Source organism: Diceros bicornis, chromosome 17, assembly GCF_020826845.1.
Source record: "Diceros bicornis minor isolate mBicDic1 chromosome 17, mDicBic1.mat.cur, whole genome shotgun sequence".
NCBI lineage: Eukaryota > Metazoa > Chordata > Mammalia > Perissodactyla > Rhinocerotidae > Diceros > Diceros bicornis.
In genome coordinates, this window is record NC_080756.1 from 21,939,387 (window position 1) to 21,959,328 (window position 19,942).

Below are 19,942 nucleotides of genomic sequence, written 5' to 3' on the forward strand. Positions count from 1 at the left end.
GTGTCCCTGGAGGTTCAAATGAAGAAATAGGGAAGGTGCTATGGTTTTCTTCATCCTGGCCTGCTGCACCCCCTCCCCCACCCTTGGGACTGGGAAGAACACACTCCAGTACATTCTAGCAGGTGGAGAAGGACATAAGAGGGGTGTTACCCCACAACTCCCGGCTGATTTCTCTGTTTCCTGCTGCAGGGTCCTCCTGGAACTCCTGGACCCCCTGGCCCTCCAGGTCCCCCTGGCCCTGGCATCGACATGTCCGCTTTTGCTGGCCTAGGCCCGAGAGAGAAGGGCCCTGACCCCCTGCAGTACATGCGGGCTGATGAGGCGGCTGGCGGTCTGAGACAGCATGACGAGGAGGTGGAGGCCACACTGAAGTCCCTCAACAACCAGATCGAGAGCATTCGCAGCCCCGAGGGCTCCCGCAAGAACCCTGCTCGCACCTGCCGGGACCTGAAACTCTGCCACCCCGAATGGAAGAGCGGTGAGCCTAGAGGGCTGGACCCCCTGCCCCAGAGAGTAGAAGTCAGCCCACGGGGCAGGGACCCCTTCTGAACAAGGAGACGCCCTGTAGCGCAAGGCAGAGCCAGGCCTGCAAGGTTCTGGCAGACGGTTACTCCTCTATCTCACAGCAGAGGAACTGCAGCCTGGCTCCTGTGCTGCCATGGCTCCACGGGAGAAGTGACTTCAGGGTAGAGTCCCATCCACCAGGCTGGCACTGCTCCTGCCCTTTTGTTTGCACCCCTAGTTAGCACTAGACTTTCCCATCCAGGCCTCCTTGCCCCTGATCCCTCGTCTCCCCTCCCTCTGGCCACACATGGCCCTCATTCCCTGCTCCTCTCCCCCGGTGTCCCCGGAGGCCTTTCTCTCTCTCCCAGGCAGGCCTGGGCCTCTCGGGAGTATGTGTCTGTGCCTGTCTGAGCCCTGATGGTGTTGCCTCCTCCCCCTGCAGGAGACTACTGGATTGACCCCAACCAGGGCTGCACCTTGGACGCCATGAAAGTTTTCTGCAACATGGAGACTGGCGAGACCTGCGTCTACCCGAACCCGGCGAACGTTCCCAAGAAGAACTGGTGGAGCAGCAAGAGCAAGGACAAGAAGCACATCTGGTTTGGAGAAACCGTCAACGGTGGCTTCCACGTGAGTACCTGGTTGCTCTAGGCCAGAGATGGCGCCTCAGAATCTTTCTCTTCTTTCTCCCTGGAAGTTTTTTTTTTTTTTTTTTTTTGTGAGGAGATCAGCCCTGAGCTAACATCCGCCAATCCTCCTCTTTTTTTGCTGAGGAAGACGGCCCTGGGCTAACATCTGTGCCCATCTTCCTCCACTTTATATGGGACGCCGCCACAGCATGGCTTACCAAGCAGTGCGTCGGTGCGCGCCCGGGATCCGAACCAGCGAACCCCGGGCCGCCGCAGCGGAGCGCGCGCACTTAACCGCTTGCGCCACCGGGCCAGCCCCCTCCCTGGAAGTTTTTAGCATCTTGCTCGCAGTCTCACCAGTTTTCTTTGGGGCTCAGGAGAAGGAATAGTATTTTTTCCCATGAGACATGGAGGAGGACACCTTTGGAGGCGGGCTTCACTCCCTGGAAGCAAAATCATCCTCCCAGTGACCTGCTCCCCCGGCCCCCTTCAGTCCCCTGATCCCTGGGCAGTTGGCAGCCCCTGCAGCCCCTGATCCCCTTGGATGCCAGTCCGGGGCCTCATCCCGCTGCTCGCTGCTCTCTGCACTAACAGTTCAGCTATGGAGATGACAACTTGGCTCCCAACACTGCCAACGTCCAGATGACCTTCCTGCGCCTGCTGTCCACCGAGGGCTCCCAGAACATCACCTACCACTGCAAGAACAGCATTGCCTACCTGGATGAAGCAGCTGGCAACCTCAAGAAGGCCCTGCTCATCCAGGGCTCCAACGATGTGGAGATCCGGGCCGAGGGCAACAGCAGGTTCACGTATACTGTCTTAAAGGATGGCTGCACGGTGAGTTGGGCCGGCTGCAGCTGCCAGAGAGATGAGCTGCCTGGGACCTGGGGCTCAGGCTGGAGCGGGCTGAGGGGTGGTCCATGGCAGGTGTCATAGTCCTAGAGTGCTGGGATCATCAGAGGCGTGAGTGTGAGGGATTGTGTAGAGAAGACATGCAGATTGAGAGGTGAGGGAGAGATGCGTGTTGTTCTATCTTCTCCACTCCCTTGGCTCAGGGGAAATAACACCCTACCTAGTGTGTCCGGTGACTCTTGTAGGTATATTCATGTAGTGTGTCTAGGCCTGCCTATGAGATGGTGCAAAGAGGGGGTCCCAGGCAGGGAGCTCACTGTAGGGACTCTAGGGGAAGGAGAAGAAGGGCAGGATGGAGGAGGCCCTGCTGCTAAGGACAAGAGTTGCGGTGGAGGGGGCTTTGGCAAGCTGAAAAAGGTCTAGGGAGCCCCCGAGTGTGTTTTGTACTTGGTGTTCTACGATGCTCACTCAGTTTTGGGGTCCTGGGCAGCTGGCACTGGATCGCAAGGCATCCATTGAATACTGTCTCCTCTCTTTTTCCCCTAGAAACACACCGGTAAGTGGGGCAAGACTACGATTGAATACCGGTCACAGAAGACCTCACGCCTCCCCATCATTGACATTGCACCCATGGACATAGGAGGGCCTGAGCAGGAATTTGGTGTGGACATAGGGCCCGTCTGCTTCTTGTAAAGACCTGAACCCAGAAAAAACACAATCCATTGCAAACCCGAAGGACCCAAGTACTTTCCAATTCCAGTCACGCTAGGACTCTGCACTGAATGGCTGACCTGACCTGATGTCCATTCGTCCCACCCTCTCACAGTTTGGACTTTTCTCCCCTCTCTTTCTGAGAGACCTGAACTGGGCAGACTGCAAAATAAAATCTCGGTGTTCTATTTATTTATTGTCTTCCTGTAAGACCTTTGGGTCAAGGCAGAGGCAGGAAACTAACTGGTGTGAGTCAAACGCCCCCGAGTGACTGCCCCCCAGCCCAGGCGAGAAGACCCCCCCCCCTTCAGGTGCCGGGCGCAGGAACTGTGTGTGTCCTACACAATGGTGCTATTCTGTGTCAAACACCTCTGTATTTTTTAAAACATCAATTGATATTAAAAACAAAAAAATTATTGGAAAGTACATATTGATCTGTGCTTTGTGCTTTATTTGCCATCAGTCCTTGATTCCATCGGCATGACCAAACGGCGATCCTAGGCCTTCTTCTGTTGACTTTTCAACCAAGAGGGAGGATGCTAAAGGCACACTGCCTGGTTTAGTGACCTTACACAAACACAGACATGTCTCTTTTTGTAACCTTGGTGCTGCATGGAACCCAGGGGTGAACTGGGACCAGAGACCAAGATTTGGAAAGGGAGGCACAAAAGAGGGATGGCCTTGCTCTTGAGAGTGAACATGGAGCACAACTCTAGGGCAGATTGGTGCAAGAGAAGTGAGGCACTGGTGATGGGATGGGATGCTGGGCTGAGAGATCAGAGATGCTTCGGAGGGTGGGGGCGGGGAGGGAGGAGGAGAGGGGAGCGAATCGGCAGGGACCCAGGATACGTGCACACTATCAGATAATCCAGGTGATCTATTTCTGAGTGTCTCTAAGACTTTTAGTTTGGGGAGAGGTGGAAGTGTTAGAGCCCCCCCCACCCTTATTCCTCTTTCCTGCTCTGTCCCTCCGGCCCCCATTGTTCACTTCCCGGGCCTGCATGTAAAGCTTCCATGGACTTCCTCTCAATACCAGGCTTATGAATGGACACCCTCCCATTTCTCCTGACCATCACGTGTCCCTTGCTTTCCAAAGTCATGTGTGTGTGGCAAAAATGAGGAAGCTGTCACTTCTCCACTAGAGAGGACTAGTTCGTGACAAACTAAAAGAGTAACATGAAAACCTAATTAAGAACACATAATTAGAATAGCTATCTATCTCATAATCTAAAATAAACAACTCTTCCTTCTACCCAGAGAGCTAGTGAGGGCAAAGGGGAGACAGTGAGGTGTGTGGATGATTATGAAACCCTTCCCTTAGACAACAGGTGGAGCTGAACAGCTGAATAGTTGAGTTCCACTGAGTCAAGCACACGCAGAGAGCCCGTCCTGCTTCCGGGTCACATCACTGCCCACAGCAGCATCAGAGCACCAACTCTTACTAAAGCAGGTCTGTAGATTGTGACCATCAGCTCAGACCTTTGTAAGAGAAGTCCCATTTGCCCCAGGATATCAAGGTGATCCCTGCAGCCCACGCACTTGCTGGGTACCTAGTAAAACCCAGAAATAATAGCACCTGGTGTGTAGGTAATCGAGGAGTGAACCAGAAGGCAGAGCTCAAGGCCAGAGAAGCAGTGGACAGAAAGCTCTGCATCTGCGGTCAGATCGAACCACACGACCGTGGACGGCAGGGCTGTGCTGCTCACTGCTGCTTCCTCGTCCCAGCCTGGCCCCGAAGGGAAGGTGGGAGTAACCAGGTTCATTGCTAATTCCTGTGATGCCCCAGGAAAGGCAGAATAACCTCTCAGACGAAAGCCTGCCCCTAGCAGGACTGAGTGGACAGACTTGCCCTACTTATTGTGAGGCCTCACTCAGGTTCCTTTTCCTCTCCGAAGCTTCCTCATCTCTATCGAGTGTCCGGCTCAAAAGGCTTTAACCAGGAGTCGGGAGTCTGAGCTCCAGCTCCAACTTACTCAAGGCCACCGGATCCTGGGCAAACCAAAGAACAACTTCTGAAATAGTCTCCCCTTCTAAACAAGTGAAGGAACGCAGAATCTTACAAGAGTGCTCTCGAGGTGACGAAGAATCTTACAAAGAATAGGATTATTTTGTCCAGAGAAAATACTTGGGACCCCTTAGATTCATGCAGAGCTTTGACAAATAGGCTGATTCTTTTAATAATTTGTTCCACACTTGGGGCTAGAATCCCCAGAAGGACAGTTGACCCAGAGATCTCGGGGATCCTGCTTTGGGGTCACTGGAGTTGCAGAATAGATGGCGGAGGTAAATTGTGGGCCTGGTGAGTAAAGGCAGCTTGTGATAGAGCTGTAAACTTCTGGCTATGACTCTGGACAAAATATACCAGTAAATGTACTCCTTAGCATACACCAGGTGCTCAATACATACTTTTTTGGAATGAATAAATGAATAAATGGAGATTTCAACCAGGTGACACCGTGTAAGTAATTTGAGAGCAAGAAAGAGGTCACAGTAAAGCCAAGCCAGAAGCTACAGATAAAAGAGAACTCTGGTGAAGTCTCATCTCCAACAAATCCATTCTTTCCAAATCTCAATTCACTAGAAAGACAACGGTGATGGCAATGACCCCTGAGCCAAGCACTTCCCCTCTCTATTTTGGTGTTGCTGAGGGCAAATTCCATGCATTTGTTGAAGGATTGACAGACAGCATAACACAACTATGCAGAGCATCCTACAGTGCCTTTTGGGATGCTAAGAATATAAATAGCTACGAGAATTCACAGCATTATGAGATCAGACACTGCTGTATGTTTAAAAAATTTAAGTGCTGTCATTTGAATATCATAGCTGGATTTAAAGGTAGTCTTGAGAAGCAAGAAATGCTATCGAGGCACATTCTCACAAAAAATTATTTAAAACTGAAGTACCAACATGAGTACCTTTTTCAAAATTACATGAAAAATATGCTAGAGGCTCCAACATTTGGAAAATGGGAAAACCAAAGAGAAAATGCAGCAACGTGAACATCTTCATGTGTTTAGGGCAATATTCTCAGGAATGGTGCACATTTGCTTCCATACAAGTCATGTTCTGTCATGAATACAGAGAACAGGCATCACTATCATGTATATACAGACCATTAATGGACCCAGGGCAATGCTGAAATTCAGCTTTCAACCCTCAGCTTTTGGGTTACTCAATCAGGGTCTGTATCAGCCAAATAGTCATGAAATTTAGCCTTAGTTTGAAGATTCAGAGTGCAAAAATAATTAAGCAAGTATTGAAAATCAAGCTATGGGAATGGAGGCAAAAACTAATACAGACCCCCTGCCACCCTGTTGCTCTGTTAGGGTTCCCCTAGGCCACCAGTGCTGGGGAAGGAGCTGGAGCCCACTCAGCCGAGTTCTGAAACCTGACTACTCAATTTTCCCAACTAGATTCCCCGCCACCATGGGGCTGCAGCCCACTCTTTGGTGGCTGAGAAAAGGGTGAAGACAGTTTAAGAAACTTTCAGCTTCAAACCAGGTCCTCTTCATCAGCACCACAGCCAGTTGGTGGGGAAAATTTAGTCCTCAGGGAAGCGATTCCTCAGGCATCTCTGCCCTACCTCTCCCAACCTCCAGGGGGCATTACGTGCTCTGTTCTGCAAGAGCAATAGGGCAGCCTGTCACCACCAGAAGCAGGGAGGAAGGGAGGCTGCTTTCTGTGCTAGGAGCTGACGGGACAGCACAATCCGGGCTCCTTCCCTTCCATCCTGTGCTGACCCACCCACTTAGTGGCAACCACTCTATGGGCCCCCAGACATCCAGGCAATCAGAGGAGATGCAGATGAAGCAAAAGCAGGGTTTATTTTTCTACCAAATCCTCAATCCATGTTCCAGCCAATGGACGAAGGGTAAATCAAGCTCATATGGATTCTTGGTAAAAACAATTGTAACTTTCTACAGGAAAAAAGTTTGCTTTAAGTTCTAGGCATTTAAGAACAGATGAAAAAATTTCACATATTGAACGGTCTGTGCTTTCTTCTTTTACATATTCAAACGTTCCCTCCTCGCTGCCTCTCCTGTGCAGATGAGGCCCGGATGACAGTTCTGCAGCTGTCCTAACAGTCCTGTCTCCATATCCCTCTGTGGTCTGAGGACCTAGAACCACGGTATGATTTCAGGTTATAATGTCCCAAGAACAGCTGAAGAGATCTGAATTAAATTCTTCAAAACTTCTTGGAGTGCCTACTATTTGCTGGGCATAAGGCCAGGCACTGGGCAGTGATTCTGCTGGTTCTGAGAAACATAAATGATGCTACAAAGAGGAGTTTTCTTCCCAAGTGATAGGAGGATGTTCACTGGGGATTAAGAGAATCAATTTCTCCTCTCCTTCTACCACCTGGGGTAGGTATGGAACTCAGGTCCTGGAAACAGATGCTGTGTCTCTTCTGACAGGTGCTGCCCTGGAAGAGCCAAGGGCAGTTTCTAAACAGCTGTGGAATTTGCTCCACAATCCACATAGTGATGTGTCTCCAAGGAGCCCTGGGTCACGTGGCCAATGTACGAAATTTTCACTGAAGTTCTGGGGAAAAGAAACCGAGAAGAATTAATTCTGTTTTTGAGATGAAATAAGTAAGAAAAATTGCCCACATAAGTTCTCGTAAACTCAGGCAACAATATCCAGGGTCCCAGATGCGTATCCTCATGGTTATGTAACCAGGAGGCCAGAGGATCTTCCCACAACCACAGAGATGCTGTGGCACGGGGTGACCTTCTAAATGAGTGATTCTCAACTGGTGACGATTACCCCACCGGAGAATTCTGACAACGTCTGGAGACATTCTGGGTTGTTACAATTGAGGGGGAAGGAGGTGGTGAGTGTTACTGGCATCTAGTGGGGAGAGGCCAGGGATGCTGTTAAATTCCTGCAATGCACAGGACAGCCCTCCACAACAAAAATCTGTCTGGCCTAAAATGTCCATAGTGCCGAGGCTGAGAAACCCTGCTCTAAACTCTCATACTTCAAATGTCTGCAGCAGACCCTGATCACTTGCAAATTTAACAGTCATGGTTCTGGGAATAACCCAGAAGTTCCATGACATGGTAATTTGTGTGGATAGAGAGCAAGTCTCACCAAATGCGCAGGACTTACAACCTGAGAAAGCTTTTCTGCTCTTTGCTAGTCTCATTAGGATTCTTAAGGGGTCACAAAACTAGACCCCATTTCATGGAGAAAATTATACGTCTAGCTGTTCACTGTGAAACCGGTGATTTGTGAAGGAGATTCGGACACTGCACCTGGAGGACACCAAGGGTCCTCTGTGTCTGTGCCTGTAAGGCATTGGGCGTCCCCCTTTGGCTAGGTGCCCCTGCATTGTGGGTCACACAAGATCTCCCCAGCAAAGGTGGTGAGCTCGCACAGCCTGACGGTCCCGGCTCAAACACAAAGGCCGTGGGGACGGAGAGGCGTGACGTACCGCATGAAGATCACTATGTTGTGAACCAGGATATCCGGTAATGTGCAGAAGAAGCTACCAAACAGCAAATATGGAAACAGTCAGTTTGATTAAAAGAAAGGAGAATCAGCAGAAGAGTGCTAAGCTACACTGTCAAACTGAGGAGCAGTCTGCCGTATTTGGGGGCCTCCCCTCCCCCACACCCACCTTCCGACCTTAGTGCTGCCACGCCTCACTAGTTCCCAGTCCCCAGGTGTCCTTTCACTCTCCCACATAATGATACTTTTGTTTTTTTTGCTGAGGAAGACTCGTCCTGAGCTAAGATCCACTGCCAATCTTCCTCTTTCTACGTGAGCTGCCACCACAGCATGGCCACTGACAGATGAGTGGTGTAGGTCTGAGCCGGGAAACCAAACCCGGGCTGCTGAAGTGAGGCACGCTGGACTTAACCACTAGGCCACTGAGGCTGGCCCAATACTTTTGTTTTCTTCATACACATCATACAAATGTTGGAGCATGGAAATATTTCTAGTGGCTTAATGTTCTCTGTTAGAAATTCCAGCACTTGAGCTGTACATCAAACAACACATCCTCCAAATAAACCTCAAGACAGCCAAAGCCAGGGAACGTACAGGCCAAAGGCTGGGACTTAAGGCAGGATCACCCCCGATCAATTGAGTACAACTCTGAATCCCTTTCATCCACTGGAGAATACACATATAGAGAACATTGTCCTTACTACACATAGGAATATGGTCCTCCCATCTCAGCCTTCACAGTAAAATTCACCTGAAAATAAGACACCAGAGTCAGTCTGTGGCCCAGCACCCCTGACACACAACACTACTATTAGTAGCAATCCAAAGACCTGGGAGCACTTTTCCATCACATACAAAATATTTCCCCAAGATCATCCCTGATATAGACTACAAGCCACTAACAAACGCTTCCAACCTCTCCTTTTTTATTTATTTATTTTTTTGGTGAGGAAGATCGGCCCTGAGCTAACATGCATTGCCAATCTTCCTCTTTTTGCTGAGGAAGATTAGCCCTGAGCTAACATCCGTGCCCATCTTCCTCTACTTTATATGGGACGCCACCATGGTATGGCTTGATGAGTGGTGTGTAGGTCCACGCCTGGGATCCAGGCCTGCAAACCCTGGGCCACCGAAGTGGAGGGCAGGAACTTAACCACTACGCCACCGAGCTGGCCCCCAATCTCTCCCCTTTTGAGAGGCCAAAGGACCTCAGACTGTCACATTGCCTCTTCCTGATTTGCAGCAAATTGCTTTCTCTTAGAAATTCTTTTGCTCCCCCAATACTTAAATGCTAGCTGATTTTTTTCCGAATTTTTCATAATTGCAGAGCCTATCAGATCTCTCTCATCAACCAGTTCCTACAGGAGGAAATGAGGAGAGGAAAACGAAAAGTAACAAGGCTACGGCATCCCCACACTCCCTTCTCTGAGGGCTGTGGGGCAAGGATCCTAAAGGAACAGCATACCAGGTGCTCGCTCCGCGGTGGAATGAGGGAGACGTTTGTCGTCACGTATGACCCGACCACTGTGTTCATGTACTGAACCTGGCTGGCCAGGCTGGTCACCGCCACGGAGTAGAAGTTGGAGTTCCTGATTTTCAGGGTGGCCTGGATCAGGGCAAGTGCAGAAACAAGCGTAAGTGTCCTGGGTCCGAGACTTGCAGCTGCACAGCCCGGGAAGGGCGGCCAGAAGTCTTACCGTGATGGAGAGGACTACCAGTGAGTCCTGTTTATTGAACGTGACTTTCACCACTTTGATGCCGTCATCATCCACAAGGACCGAATGCGGAAATAGGAAGAAAACCACCAAACCAGATGCCAGGAGACACAGCAAGACAGACAGGAGGACATACTGCTTACTGCAAATGACACAGCATATAACTGACTCAGGTAGTTGGACATCAAGGTCCAATCAGTCAAGATTAAGTGCAAAACCAGGAAGGAGGGGGGAGGGACAGGAAAGTAAAAAGAGCCAGGAACCACAAACCAGGCAGAGTGAGTTGAGTGGGGGAAGCCTTTTGAACCCATTTGAACACTTTTTGCGATCTGGCAAGAGAAGCTGAAGAGAGGAGCTGTGTGGACAGAAACATCTCTTCACCTCCCAGGACACCCCTCTTCTCCAATTCCTTCCAATTCAATTCCCTCACTTGGCCTCCACCTCAGAATGCTTCTAGCTTCAAGTTTCCTTCCCCAGATTGTGATGAGGGCAGAGCTATCTTGCTTGAGCAAACAGTATTAAAGGAAATGGGGGATTTACAAGAATAGATAAAGTTTTCACAAGGTTAACGGACATTTGTACGTATAAAAAGAGACTAGGGACAGAAGTAGGTATTAACAGGAGAGAGGCAGGCAACTCACGTTCTCCGAGGGCGCAATCTCTGATCACTGTGTGGGATCAAAGCCACTAACTCATTTACTTGCTCTAGAAAAGAACCAAACAATTATTTTGGTAAAATAAATCCCATGTGTTGGCAGTACTTCCCTTCAGATGGCACATCAGCATTCCACAACATACATGTGTCTGGAATTAGCCATTTCTTTTTTTTTTTTTTTTTTTTTTTATGATGAAGGTCAGCCCTGAGCTAACATCCATGCTAATCCTCCTCTTTTTGCTGAGGAAGACCGGCTCTGAGCTAACATCTATTGCCAATCATCATCCTTTTTTTTCCCCAAAGCCCCAGTAGATAGTTGTATGTCATAGTTGCACATCATTCTAGTTGCTGTATGTGGGACGCGGCCTCAGCATGGCCAGAGAAGCAGTGCATCAGTGCGCGCCTGGGATCCGAACCCGGGCCGCCAGTAGCGGAGCGCGCGCACTTAACCATTAAGCCACGGGGCCGGCCCTGGAATTAGGCATTTCTAAGATACTAGTTTCATATTTTGGGTCTAATGAACAAGGAACAAGTAAATCTATAGAGAGTGCCACAAATCACCTGCCAGAGCAGTGACAAGGAAGTTGAGAAATCTAGGATCTTGTTCTGGCGTTACTGCATGGCCTCGGGCAAGTCATTACCTCTCTAGGGCACTATCTCCTCATCTGTAATATGAAGGCTTCAGAGCAGATGGTTTCTAAGGTGCTTACCAGCGATAAACCTCTGTGACTCTCCATCTAAACTGTTAAGACTTTCCGAGGGCCAACTTAGTGACAGATGATCCTGCACCTAATCCAGGCTCCACTCCTGAGCAGTTGTTTTTCTCTTCCCACTTGATATATTTTTCAGACCTTAGGTTGTTAAAGATTCACTATCCGTTTCCTTGAAAAGACGCTTCCAAGATGGTCCCCAACCCCACAAAGCTGTGCCAGGCCTTATGAGTGAGAACAATGAACAAATGCGCCTGTCAACAAATCCCACAACATAGAGCAAACCAAATGTCCCAAGCCAAGGCAACAAAGAACAAAAGAGCAGAAGTGAAGAAAAGAAAGGCTTTCAAATATAAGGAAACCAAGAGAAGTTGTGGAACCTGCCCAAGTTTACCAAGTCAGCTGAGCCCGCTCCTGTTCAGGGCATGGTCTGTGACTATGGTATTACTGCCTAGGAGAAAAGCTCTGTCTAGAAGACAGGAGAAGCCCTGTGGGTACCCTGAGATTCTCACTGGGGAATCGTCCTTCCCACGATCGCCAGAGACTCTCACCTGTTGGAATGTAGCCTGTCCCCTGGCATGTGAGACAGGTGATGCTGTCTCGACCGGTGAACTCCACATATGGGAACTGAGCGATGGCTTCTTCCTGCTCCCGTTCAGCCAGCAAATCCTCCCTGTCATCTTTCTTTCGCCTGCAGGAAGAGGGGTGAGCAAAGGCGGAATGCTGGGACCCCATGTCCGGTATGTGCCACTTGTGTCATGTCCTAGGATGCAAAGAGGCAAGCCAGGGCGTTAGTGGCCACACTGCGCCAAGAGAAGAAACTGCATCTTCCTATGAGAAAACTGAAAACACAATAATGACCAAATTGCCGTCCTGCGTGTGATCCCAAACACCTGCACAATTTCTACCAGGGCCCTCGTTTTGTAGCAGTGCTCCCCACCCCCTCCTACCCCCTATACAGAGCGGGAAGAACCGGGCCCGCTTTCGCCAACCTGCCCAGCCTCGCCCCTTCCTGTCAACTATTTGCAAACTCTGTGCTCTCCTCAAGAGAACCGTCCTGAACAAAGAATATGCACCAAACTGTTAACAGGCCTTAGGGAGAGCCCCATCCCCCTCCACTCCCAGCCCCGGGAGGCGGACTCAGGTCACGCCCCCCGGCAAAAAGCGACGCTCGGAGCCCACCAGAGTCGCCCAAGCGGAAGCGAACGCCGCACTCCCCGGACCTGCAGGGCGCGAACTCCCGGCAGCTCCTCTCCGGGCCGCGACCCCCACCACCTGTCCGCTTCGGCGGGTTTACCTGCCTCTTCAGTCCTCGGAGCTGCACGCACTCCATGCGCACGCGCCGAATGGCAGACTGGCCGGGGGTGGGGTGGGGGGTGGGGAGGGGGTGGGGGGTGGGGAGGGGGTGGGGGCAGGACACGCCGGCGTGCGCTGGCGCCTGCGCTCTTCGCGGCCCGGCTGTCTGCGCAGGTAGAGGGCGGCAGAGAGCAGAGGAGGACGGGGGCCCGCGCTGCTTGTGGGAGGAGGACTTGGGAGAGAGGGTGGTACTTCGCGCTGCCCCGAAAACGCTGGGAAAGGCTCCAGTCAAGTTTCCGAAGTAGAATGTCTCTCTGCCGAAGTGGGGGTGGAGGGGGGCGGGGTGGGAAGATGCTGCCGGCGGCCGAAGCCGTTCTCAACTATTATTTGAGCCCAGGGGGTGTGTAGACGCTGATACAAAGATGGTGAAGACAGAACCTGCCCTCATCCTGCTTTAAGGCCTCCCCCTCCCCAGCCCTCCACACACACACACACACACACACACACACACACACACACACACACACACAAAAGGCATGCACGTAAGGGATTAGAGAACACTTTTAAAAGGGTGGGTTTCTTCGATGCTGCCGGGTTGAGCTTCGCCTGCAGCAGAAGGAAGTGCGGCAGACTAAGCAGGTGAAGTTACTAAAGACGATGCTGGGGGAGAGGAGAGATTCTTAACTGGGTGAGTGAGGGGCCTGCCTGGCAGAGCAGAGTGAGGCTGGCGACCTCCGAGGTCCCTGCCACCTCCATATCTCTCTCCTCATTCTGTGGGGAAGGCTGGTGCCCCAGCAGCTGTCTAGCCATCTGCCCCACTGCTGGTCGCAATCAGCCCTCGGAGCCTTTAGAGTAAGAAGGGTTGAACAAAAAAATATTGAATGACACTTGTTGAAGACAGTAAGGCAGACTTTGTTCAAGAGGGGCCATGTTGATAGTTGTAGGGACCACAGCAATGGGATCTTGCAGTGGGAGAGAGAGATTGGGCTCAACTCTAAATACAGCATGAGCAAGTGGGAATTTATAGCCCAGGAGCAGGGTGAGGGTCAGTGGATGGAAAATTACTAAGAGGGAACTTCACGGGTGAGGGGAATTCTGGCTAAACCGACCTAACAGGATTCTTGTTGAAGACAGGCCAGGGTGATCAGATGTCACCTGGGGGATGGTGGTGGATGAGGAACCCAATCAGATATGGAGGGTGATGATCAGATATCGAGAGTTGGGAGTTCTTGCTAAAACTGGATTTTACAAGGAAGTGCACAGATGGGCCTCGGAGAAGGTTCAGCAGCCTGACTAAAGTTTGGTCAAGCAAAGAATCTTTATCAGAAGCAACAGGGAGCCATTGCTCCTCTTTTACCATCTCCAGCCCACACCTTCTCCTTCCTGAAATCTGGTCTTCACCTCTCTCCTTACAAGTTCTGTACCGGTTTATATTCCTTAGTTATACAAATCTGATTTCGTTGGGGGCAGCAATATGCTCAATTAAAAATACACTTCCCAGCCTTTCTTGCCATGGAAGACAGTTCGAGCCAATGAGATGTAAGCAGAGGTTGTATGGGACTTCCAGGAAAGCTCCTTAAAAGGGATAGAGACTTGGTGCTTTGACCTTCCTCTTCTTGTTTGGAATTTAGACTTGTTGTTGGAGATGGGGCAGCCATCTTGTGCCCATGAGGCAAGAAGTCTATGCTAAGGAAGGCTGGGTAGAAGGAAAAAGGGAGCCTGGGTCTCTGATGGCATTTGGAGCCACATTCAAGCCCTAGCCTCTGACTTCTCATTACCTGAGAAAAATAACCACCCCCCCAAAAATGTGGGTTTTTTTGAGTGTCTCTTTCTCACAGTGGGGTGCAATCCTAAAAGATATAGACAGAGCTAGCTAAGGAGAAAGCCTGGATTTTCACACAACCAGTCTGACTGCTTTAACCCACACTGTGTAGGCCACACTTAGGTTTCTACCCTCTTCTAACGTCTGCCCTTAGGGCACGTGCCCTTAGAGAGGGGGAGGCCTCTTGCCTGTCTGAGGCCTGACTTCCAAGTTCAGCTGTCTTGTCTGAGGACCCACTTCTGACAGGGAAGTCACCTGGGGAATCTGGGGAATGAGCCCATCCTTTAGTCACAGGGGTGTCACCTCACTTTGTGGCCCCTACTGGAACCCTGCCAAGGACAAAGTGCTTTAAGCTAATGTCTACACTACAGATGGACAGGACAGAGGGTTGTCCAGGCTGTCCCAGAAGCAGAGAAGGTGAGGAGGTGGCAGCCTGATTCGCTCCAGCTTAACAGGACGAGGAGGCCAGAGGCAGGCTGAGGGCTGTGGGTGCTTTGAAAAGGAAGGGAAAGGGGCTAAGGGCTAAGGGCTGTGGTGAGGAGAAGGCAGGGCTTCAACTGCTGGGGACTGTAAAGGGGCCTGGGGGCTTACCCAGCAGAACCCTTGAGGCTTTCTGACAGTCTGCTTCCCAAGCTGTGTCTGGGACAGTAGACTGCACTCTCCAGTGTGGCTCTTATTCCTCCTCGTCTCCCCACACCCAGCTCCAGGCCTGGTGCATAGTAGACCCTCAATAAATGCCTGTGGAACAACTCAGCCTGGAGGCCAGCCAGCGCTGTGTGGGGAACTCGTCCCAGCATCCGCCCGAGCCCTCCATCCCTCCATCCGGAAGGCAGTTTTAATTGGGCAGCACATTCCTAAGGAGACACGCATCGCTCCTCACCTGGGCCTGGCTTCCAGGTTTGTCTCAGCATCCTGGTTATGAGTGTGGGGTTACTGCAGACGTGAGCTCACTGGGGCTCTCCGGGTGGGCCGGGACAGGGTGGGGCCGACTGGGGACCCCTGCACTCTCAGCCTCCCATTCTCCACATGCATTATGTACCCCTGGACCCTCAGGCCGAGGGGAGCAGAGGCTGCGAAGGCCTACCATCCTGAAAGACTCCGAGGGGCTGGGGGAGGCCAGGGACAAGCTCTGCTCTGCCCACACCCCCTCCTGCCCAGGATAGGACTGCGGCAACCTCCCTCTGCACTGACAGGAGGACTGAGGGCTTAGATTGGAAGTGCTCTTCATTCTGCCCCTTTCTTGGTTCCACAGTTGGGAAAACCTGCTCGAGGTTAAATGACACCCAGGAAGTGGAAGAATCGGAACGGGAACCAGACCTGCCGGTTCCTAGTTCGGTATACTTTCCAAAGAAATGCGGGGACTTGCGAGAGCTTGGAGAGTCAGAGGCCGAGCCGGGACTCACCCCATCGCTGCGGCCGCTGTGGCACACAGGGCGATTTAAGGGGCACACGACCCTCTTTATTTAATCGATTCTGTGTTTATTCTAATGTGAATCAGGGATCTCAGTGTGCAAAGCTCTGGCCCATGTGTGGGCCAGAGATAAAGAGAGGAAACGGTCCCACCCTCTGAAGTTCCAGGGCCAGTTCTCTAAAGGGGGAGGGGGAAGTCAGCCCCTTGCATGAGGATCGTCTTACAGCAGCAGAGGGATCGCCTCTCCCCCGGTGCTTTTTTTGATGGGAAGCAGCTGTTATTTCCATTTCGCACTGAGACCCCAGGAATCTGATGGCCGGGCTCTAGCATCAGGTCAGAACCAGATCGTGGGTTTTCTGCTCCCAAGTCCTGTCTCTGTACTTTTCTGTGCTGTGAAGAGTGGTCACAGGAGGACGTTTACAGACCTGCTCTAGGAAGAGGAGAGGCACAGCGGGTGCGTATATACAAAAGGGGTCTAGGCGGGGGCTACACCTGTGTGCTGCGCCATGGCATTGGAGGCAGAGAACTCTGCTCAGAGAGTCACCTGTGATGGGGAGACGCGGTGGGGGTGCAGGGGCTTGTGTGTCCAAGGAACTGATAGTCCACCACAACCTGGTGAAGGGGACCCCTGAAGCTACAGTCAACCAAGGGGGTCCACGAGGCCAGGGTCTCCTCAGCTCCTTCCCTGAGTGGCGTAGAGGAGGCTGATGGTGGGGCTTACGTTCACCTGGCTCAGGGCCGCACCCTGGGGCAGCCAATAAAGCCTTCTGAGTGCTGAATCTTCCTCCATAAACCCAGGTGGACAAAAAGATGTCCTATTTAAAAATAATGGAGACCAACCTACATCCAAGTCAGGGCCCCGTGCTGACTGGCTGGCAGGGAATTTAATCTCCTCGGTTACCCAGGCTGCCTTCCCTTCCCCAAGGTCCCTCAAGAGTCCTGGAGACTTGCTTCTAGAGCCCAGGAAGCAGGGGAAGGAAGGGGCTCTCACACTCAGCCCACCGTGTCGTGCTCTCTCCTCCTTGTCCAGGGCCCACAGGGCTCTGATCTGAGCTTCCTTGGGGCTCAGGAATCCTTGCCCAGGCTGGCAGAGCTGGTGCCCAGGGTTGGACATGCCCAGTGCAGCCACTCCCCACGGAGATGCCGGGGCAAGGATTTCAAAATCTCACAGCCCCGCCAGCAGGCTCGCCCACGGAGGTCCCTTCCCCACCTGGAGCAGGCTCCATCTCTCCCTGCTCTCGCCTTGTTTTACTTTCTCTCCTCATGGCACCTCAGGAACACCGGATATCATCTCTCCAGTGAGCTGAGCCATCCATGGAAGACAGTCAAGGGGTTGCCTTAACGCAATCTTCTAAGAGATATTTCTACTCTACAGGAATCAAAGAAACCAAAGGGCTGTTACCTCCTTGGAACAGGGGACAGAAATACAGGGAAAACCAGATCACAAACTGACATCTTAAACGCCTGAACCAGACTCTCTCGTAGGGGGACTTGCAGCTGAGGAGACTAATACCTGGCCTCTGACTAGTAACAATTGTCTTCAGGGTCCATGTGATGGCTGTAGGGGCCTTGGTCCTTAGTAATTGCCAAAAGTCCCTCCACTGCCAGCAACCTCAGATGAACGCAGGCTGTAAGTGGCATCTGCATGCTGCTATACACGTGTGATGTAAACTCCCCTCCCAGAATTGCCACCGCTAAGCACCCCCCAACCCAGGACTTCTGGACCATCCCCTGAACGGGAACTGTGTAAGAAGCTGGCACCCTTGAGGCAGGTGTGGGAGGAAGGCTGCCTGGGCTGGAGACTGTGGGAAGCTGTGCCTGGGGGGTAGGCTAGGGGGGCCTGCTGGATTTTCACTCTGCAGTGAGCGTTGGATGAAACCAGGAGTAGTCAGCCGGTCTTCTGGTCGCTCTCCACCAGCCCTGCCTTTCTCACCCCATCTGCCAGCTTCAGGGACAACCCTGATGGCTGAGCACATTCACTTCTCATTGTCATCAGGAACCGCCATTAAGCTCCTGTGTCTGCTGCTGCGCTGGGCACTGTGCCTGGGGCCTCAGCCAGCAGAGCCTCTGCCCCAGAGGCCTCTGCCAAGACCCAGCCAGACAAATGAAGAGGGACAAGCACTGAACAAGCGAACACCCTGCGCAAAGTAGGCGGTGAGACACACAGGGCGACGATAGGAATGAGGAGCTAGGGGCAGAGCCTGAGGACCGAAGGCAGCGATGAACTCCAGGGGGTTTTTAGAAAAGCGAAGTCCATGCTCAACCCCATCCCAAAAGTCAACAGTCAACTAGCTCTTGGGGTCTTCTCCTCCCCACCCACAGTCAGCCATTGAATTCAGGCCCTCTACGTCTTTTGCCCAGGCAATTCCAACAGTCTTCTTAGTAGGCTTCTGGCTTAAAAACAAATTATAATTTCCTGAGTATCTATCATGTGTCAGGCACTGTAGAAGGCATTTCCTGCACGTTATCTCCTTTGGTCCTCTCAACAACTCTGCAGGCTGGGTATCAACACCCCCATTTGATGAATGAGTCATCTGTGGCTCAGAGAAGTGGAGTGGCTTGCCCCATGTCACCCAGCCGGGATGTGAGTGCCACACCGTCTCTGGCCGCTTGTCCTTCCAGCCCTTCCTCCACACTCCACTGGTCTAGTGGTGTATCTAGTGGTCCTTTCCTAAAATGCTGGTGTGGTCGTATCACACTGTTTCTTAAAACCTTCGGTGGCTCTCACAGGCTACAGGAAAAGACCCGAAGCCCTTCCACAGCTTGCGAGGCCCTTTCCACTCCCCTGCTGCCCTCTTCCCACTAACCACACACTCCGGCCACAGGAAACTATTTGTAGCTCCCTAAACATGCTGGTACTTCATGTGCTTGCTCGTTCTGTCCTCTCTGTGTAGGGTAATCTTTTCTCCCTGCCCCACCCCACTCCACACCCCATTTCCTGTGCCCAGAGAGATCCTACACAATCATCAGCCCAGCGCAGATGTACTCTGAAATCTTCCCTCAAACCCATGTCCTGCTGCCCCTACACACACATGCAGCTCAGCAGCGCTACAGCTGTCCCCACATCTGTCTCCTCCGCTGGACCCTCCTCTAGCACCTGTGCTTTCCCACTGTGTTGTGATTGTCTGTGAACCAGGCCGAATGTCCGGTTAGACTGTAAACTCCCTGAGGGCAGGGATGGTGTCCCTGGAGCCCAGAGGAGAGCCTGACAGAGTCAGAGTTCCATGAATATTGGTTGATTGAGTGAGTTGAGGGAATGAATGAGGAGCACCTCGGGGCAGGGACAGTGTCACAGTCGCAGGACACAATCTGTGTCCTCATCTCGTGGCATGTACCTGGCACCCAGTGGACCTGTAGTCAGGGTGAATGAATAGAGGCAAGAAGAGGAGATAGGATGGAGGGGAGGAGACGGGGGGTGGGCTGGATTCAGCCGGCAATGCAGCCCTGGGCACAGCTCTGTTCCTTCCGCCAGGGGGCGCAAGAGGCCGGGGATCCAGGGGTTCCAGACTGGAAGTTCTCTTCTCCCTGAGGCTCAGCCTTCAAACCTGCAGAGGTTGGGGTTGTCACCTCCACAGAAGGGTTCGGGAGGCAACCAGGATCTGAGGAAAGGATCCCACCCAAAGCTGCGTTACTGCAGCCACAAGCCTCGGACTGGCGTGGCCTGCCCGTGCCTGGTGGGCCAGGAATGAGCCAGCTCCCCATCCTGAGATCTAGATGCACCCAGGCAAGGCTCACCTTGGGACAGGTAGGTGCCTGCAGCTGGAGGCTGTGGCAGGAGTCAAGTTGGTCGAGAGCTGGGAAAGGTCTCAGAGCCCTTCATGTCATGGGTCTTGGGGGAGGTAGTTTGCACCAATTCCTGGACACTAGCAACTCGTTAGAACTCAAGCTTTGTCTCCCCACCACCCCACGCCAGTCAAGGCCAACCCAGTCCTGCAGGGAGTCGGGACGGGAGACAGTGACCAGCAGGACACAGTCCCTGCCCTCCAGGCACACTCGCTGGATGGAAGCCTCACACCTGTGTTCTTCCAGTGGATGCTGGAGCCAGGCTGCCTGCACAGGAATCCTGGCTCAGCCCCTCACTAGCTGTGTGACCTTGGGCACCATCCCAAACCCTTTCTGTGCCTCAGTTGCCTCATATGTAACATTAAAACAATGAAGTAAGTTATTCCATGATGGCCTT

General features: G+C 52.1%; 2 protein-coding genes across 6 annotated transcripts in view; one reads left to right on the top strand and one right to left on the bottom strand.

Moving 5' to 3' along the window:
* Positions 1-3,118, top strand: part of COL2A1 (collagen type II alpha 1 chain) — a 31,676-nt gene extending 28,558 nt beyond the window's left edge. For both annotated transcript variants that reach the window (XM_058558402.1, XM_058558403.1), the window contains 4 exons: positions 190-478; positions 947-1,134; positions 1,728-1,970; positions 2,532-3,118. In XM_058558402.1, coding sequence (XP_058414385.1) covers positions 190-478; positions 947-1,134; positions 1,728-1,970; positions 2,532-2,678 — 867 coding nt within the window. In that variant the 3' untranslated portion in view covers positions 2,679-3,118. The remainder of the gene's footprint in view (positions 1-189; positions 479-946; positions 1,135-1,727; positions 1,971-2,531) is intronic.
* Positions 3,119-6,504: 3,386 nt separating this feature from the next.
* Positions 6,505-12,552, bottom strand: TMEM106C (transmembrane protein 106C). 4 transcript variants are annotated; one of them, XM_058558408.1, is made up of 8 exons: positions 12,535-12,552; positions 11,785-11,996; positions 10,510-10,573; positions 9,851-10,010; positions 9,619-9,759; positions 8,855-8,904; positions 8,137-8,190; positions 6,505-7,241 (listed from the first exon to the last, which is right to left on the bottom strand). In XM_058558408.1, exons 2-8 carry the CDS (start codon positions 11,966-11,968, stop codon positions 7,145-7,147), a joined length of 750 nt encoding a protein of 249 aa, XP_058414391.1. In that variant the 5' UTR covers positions 11,969-11,996; positions 12,535-12,552; the 3' UTR covers positions 6,505-7,144. The 4 variants fall into 4 exon arrangements, with proteins under 4 accessions (XP_058414391.1, XP_058414390.1, XP_058414388.1 ...); XM_058558407.1 differs by having other exon boundaries at positions 12,531-12,549; XM_058558405.1 differs by having other exon boundaries at positions 12,457-12,544.
* Between the last annotated feature and the right edge of the window lie 7,390 nt (positions 12,553-19,942).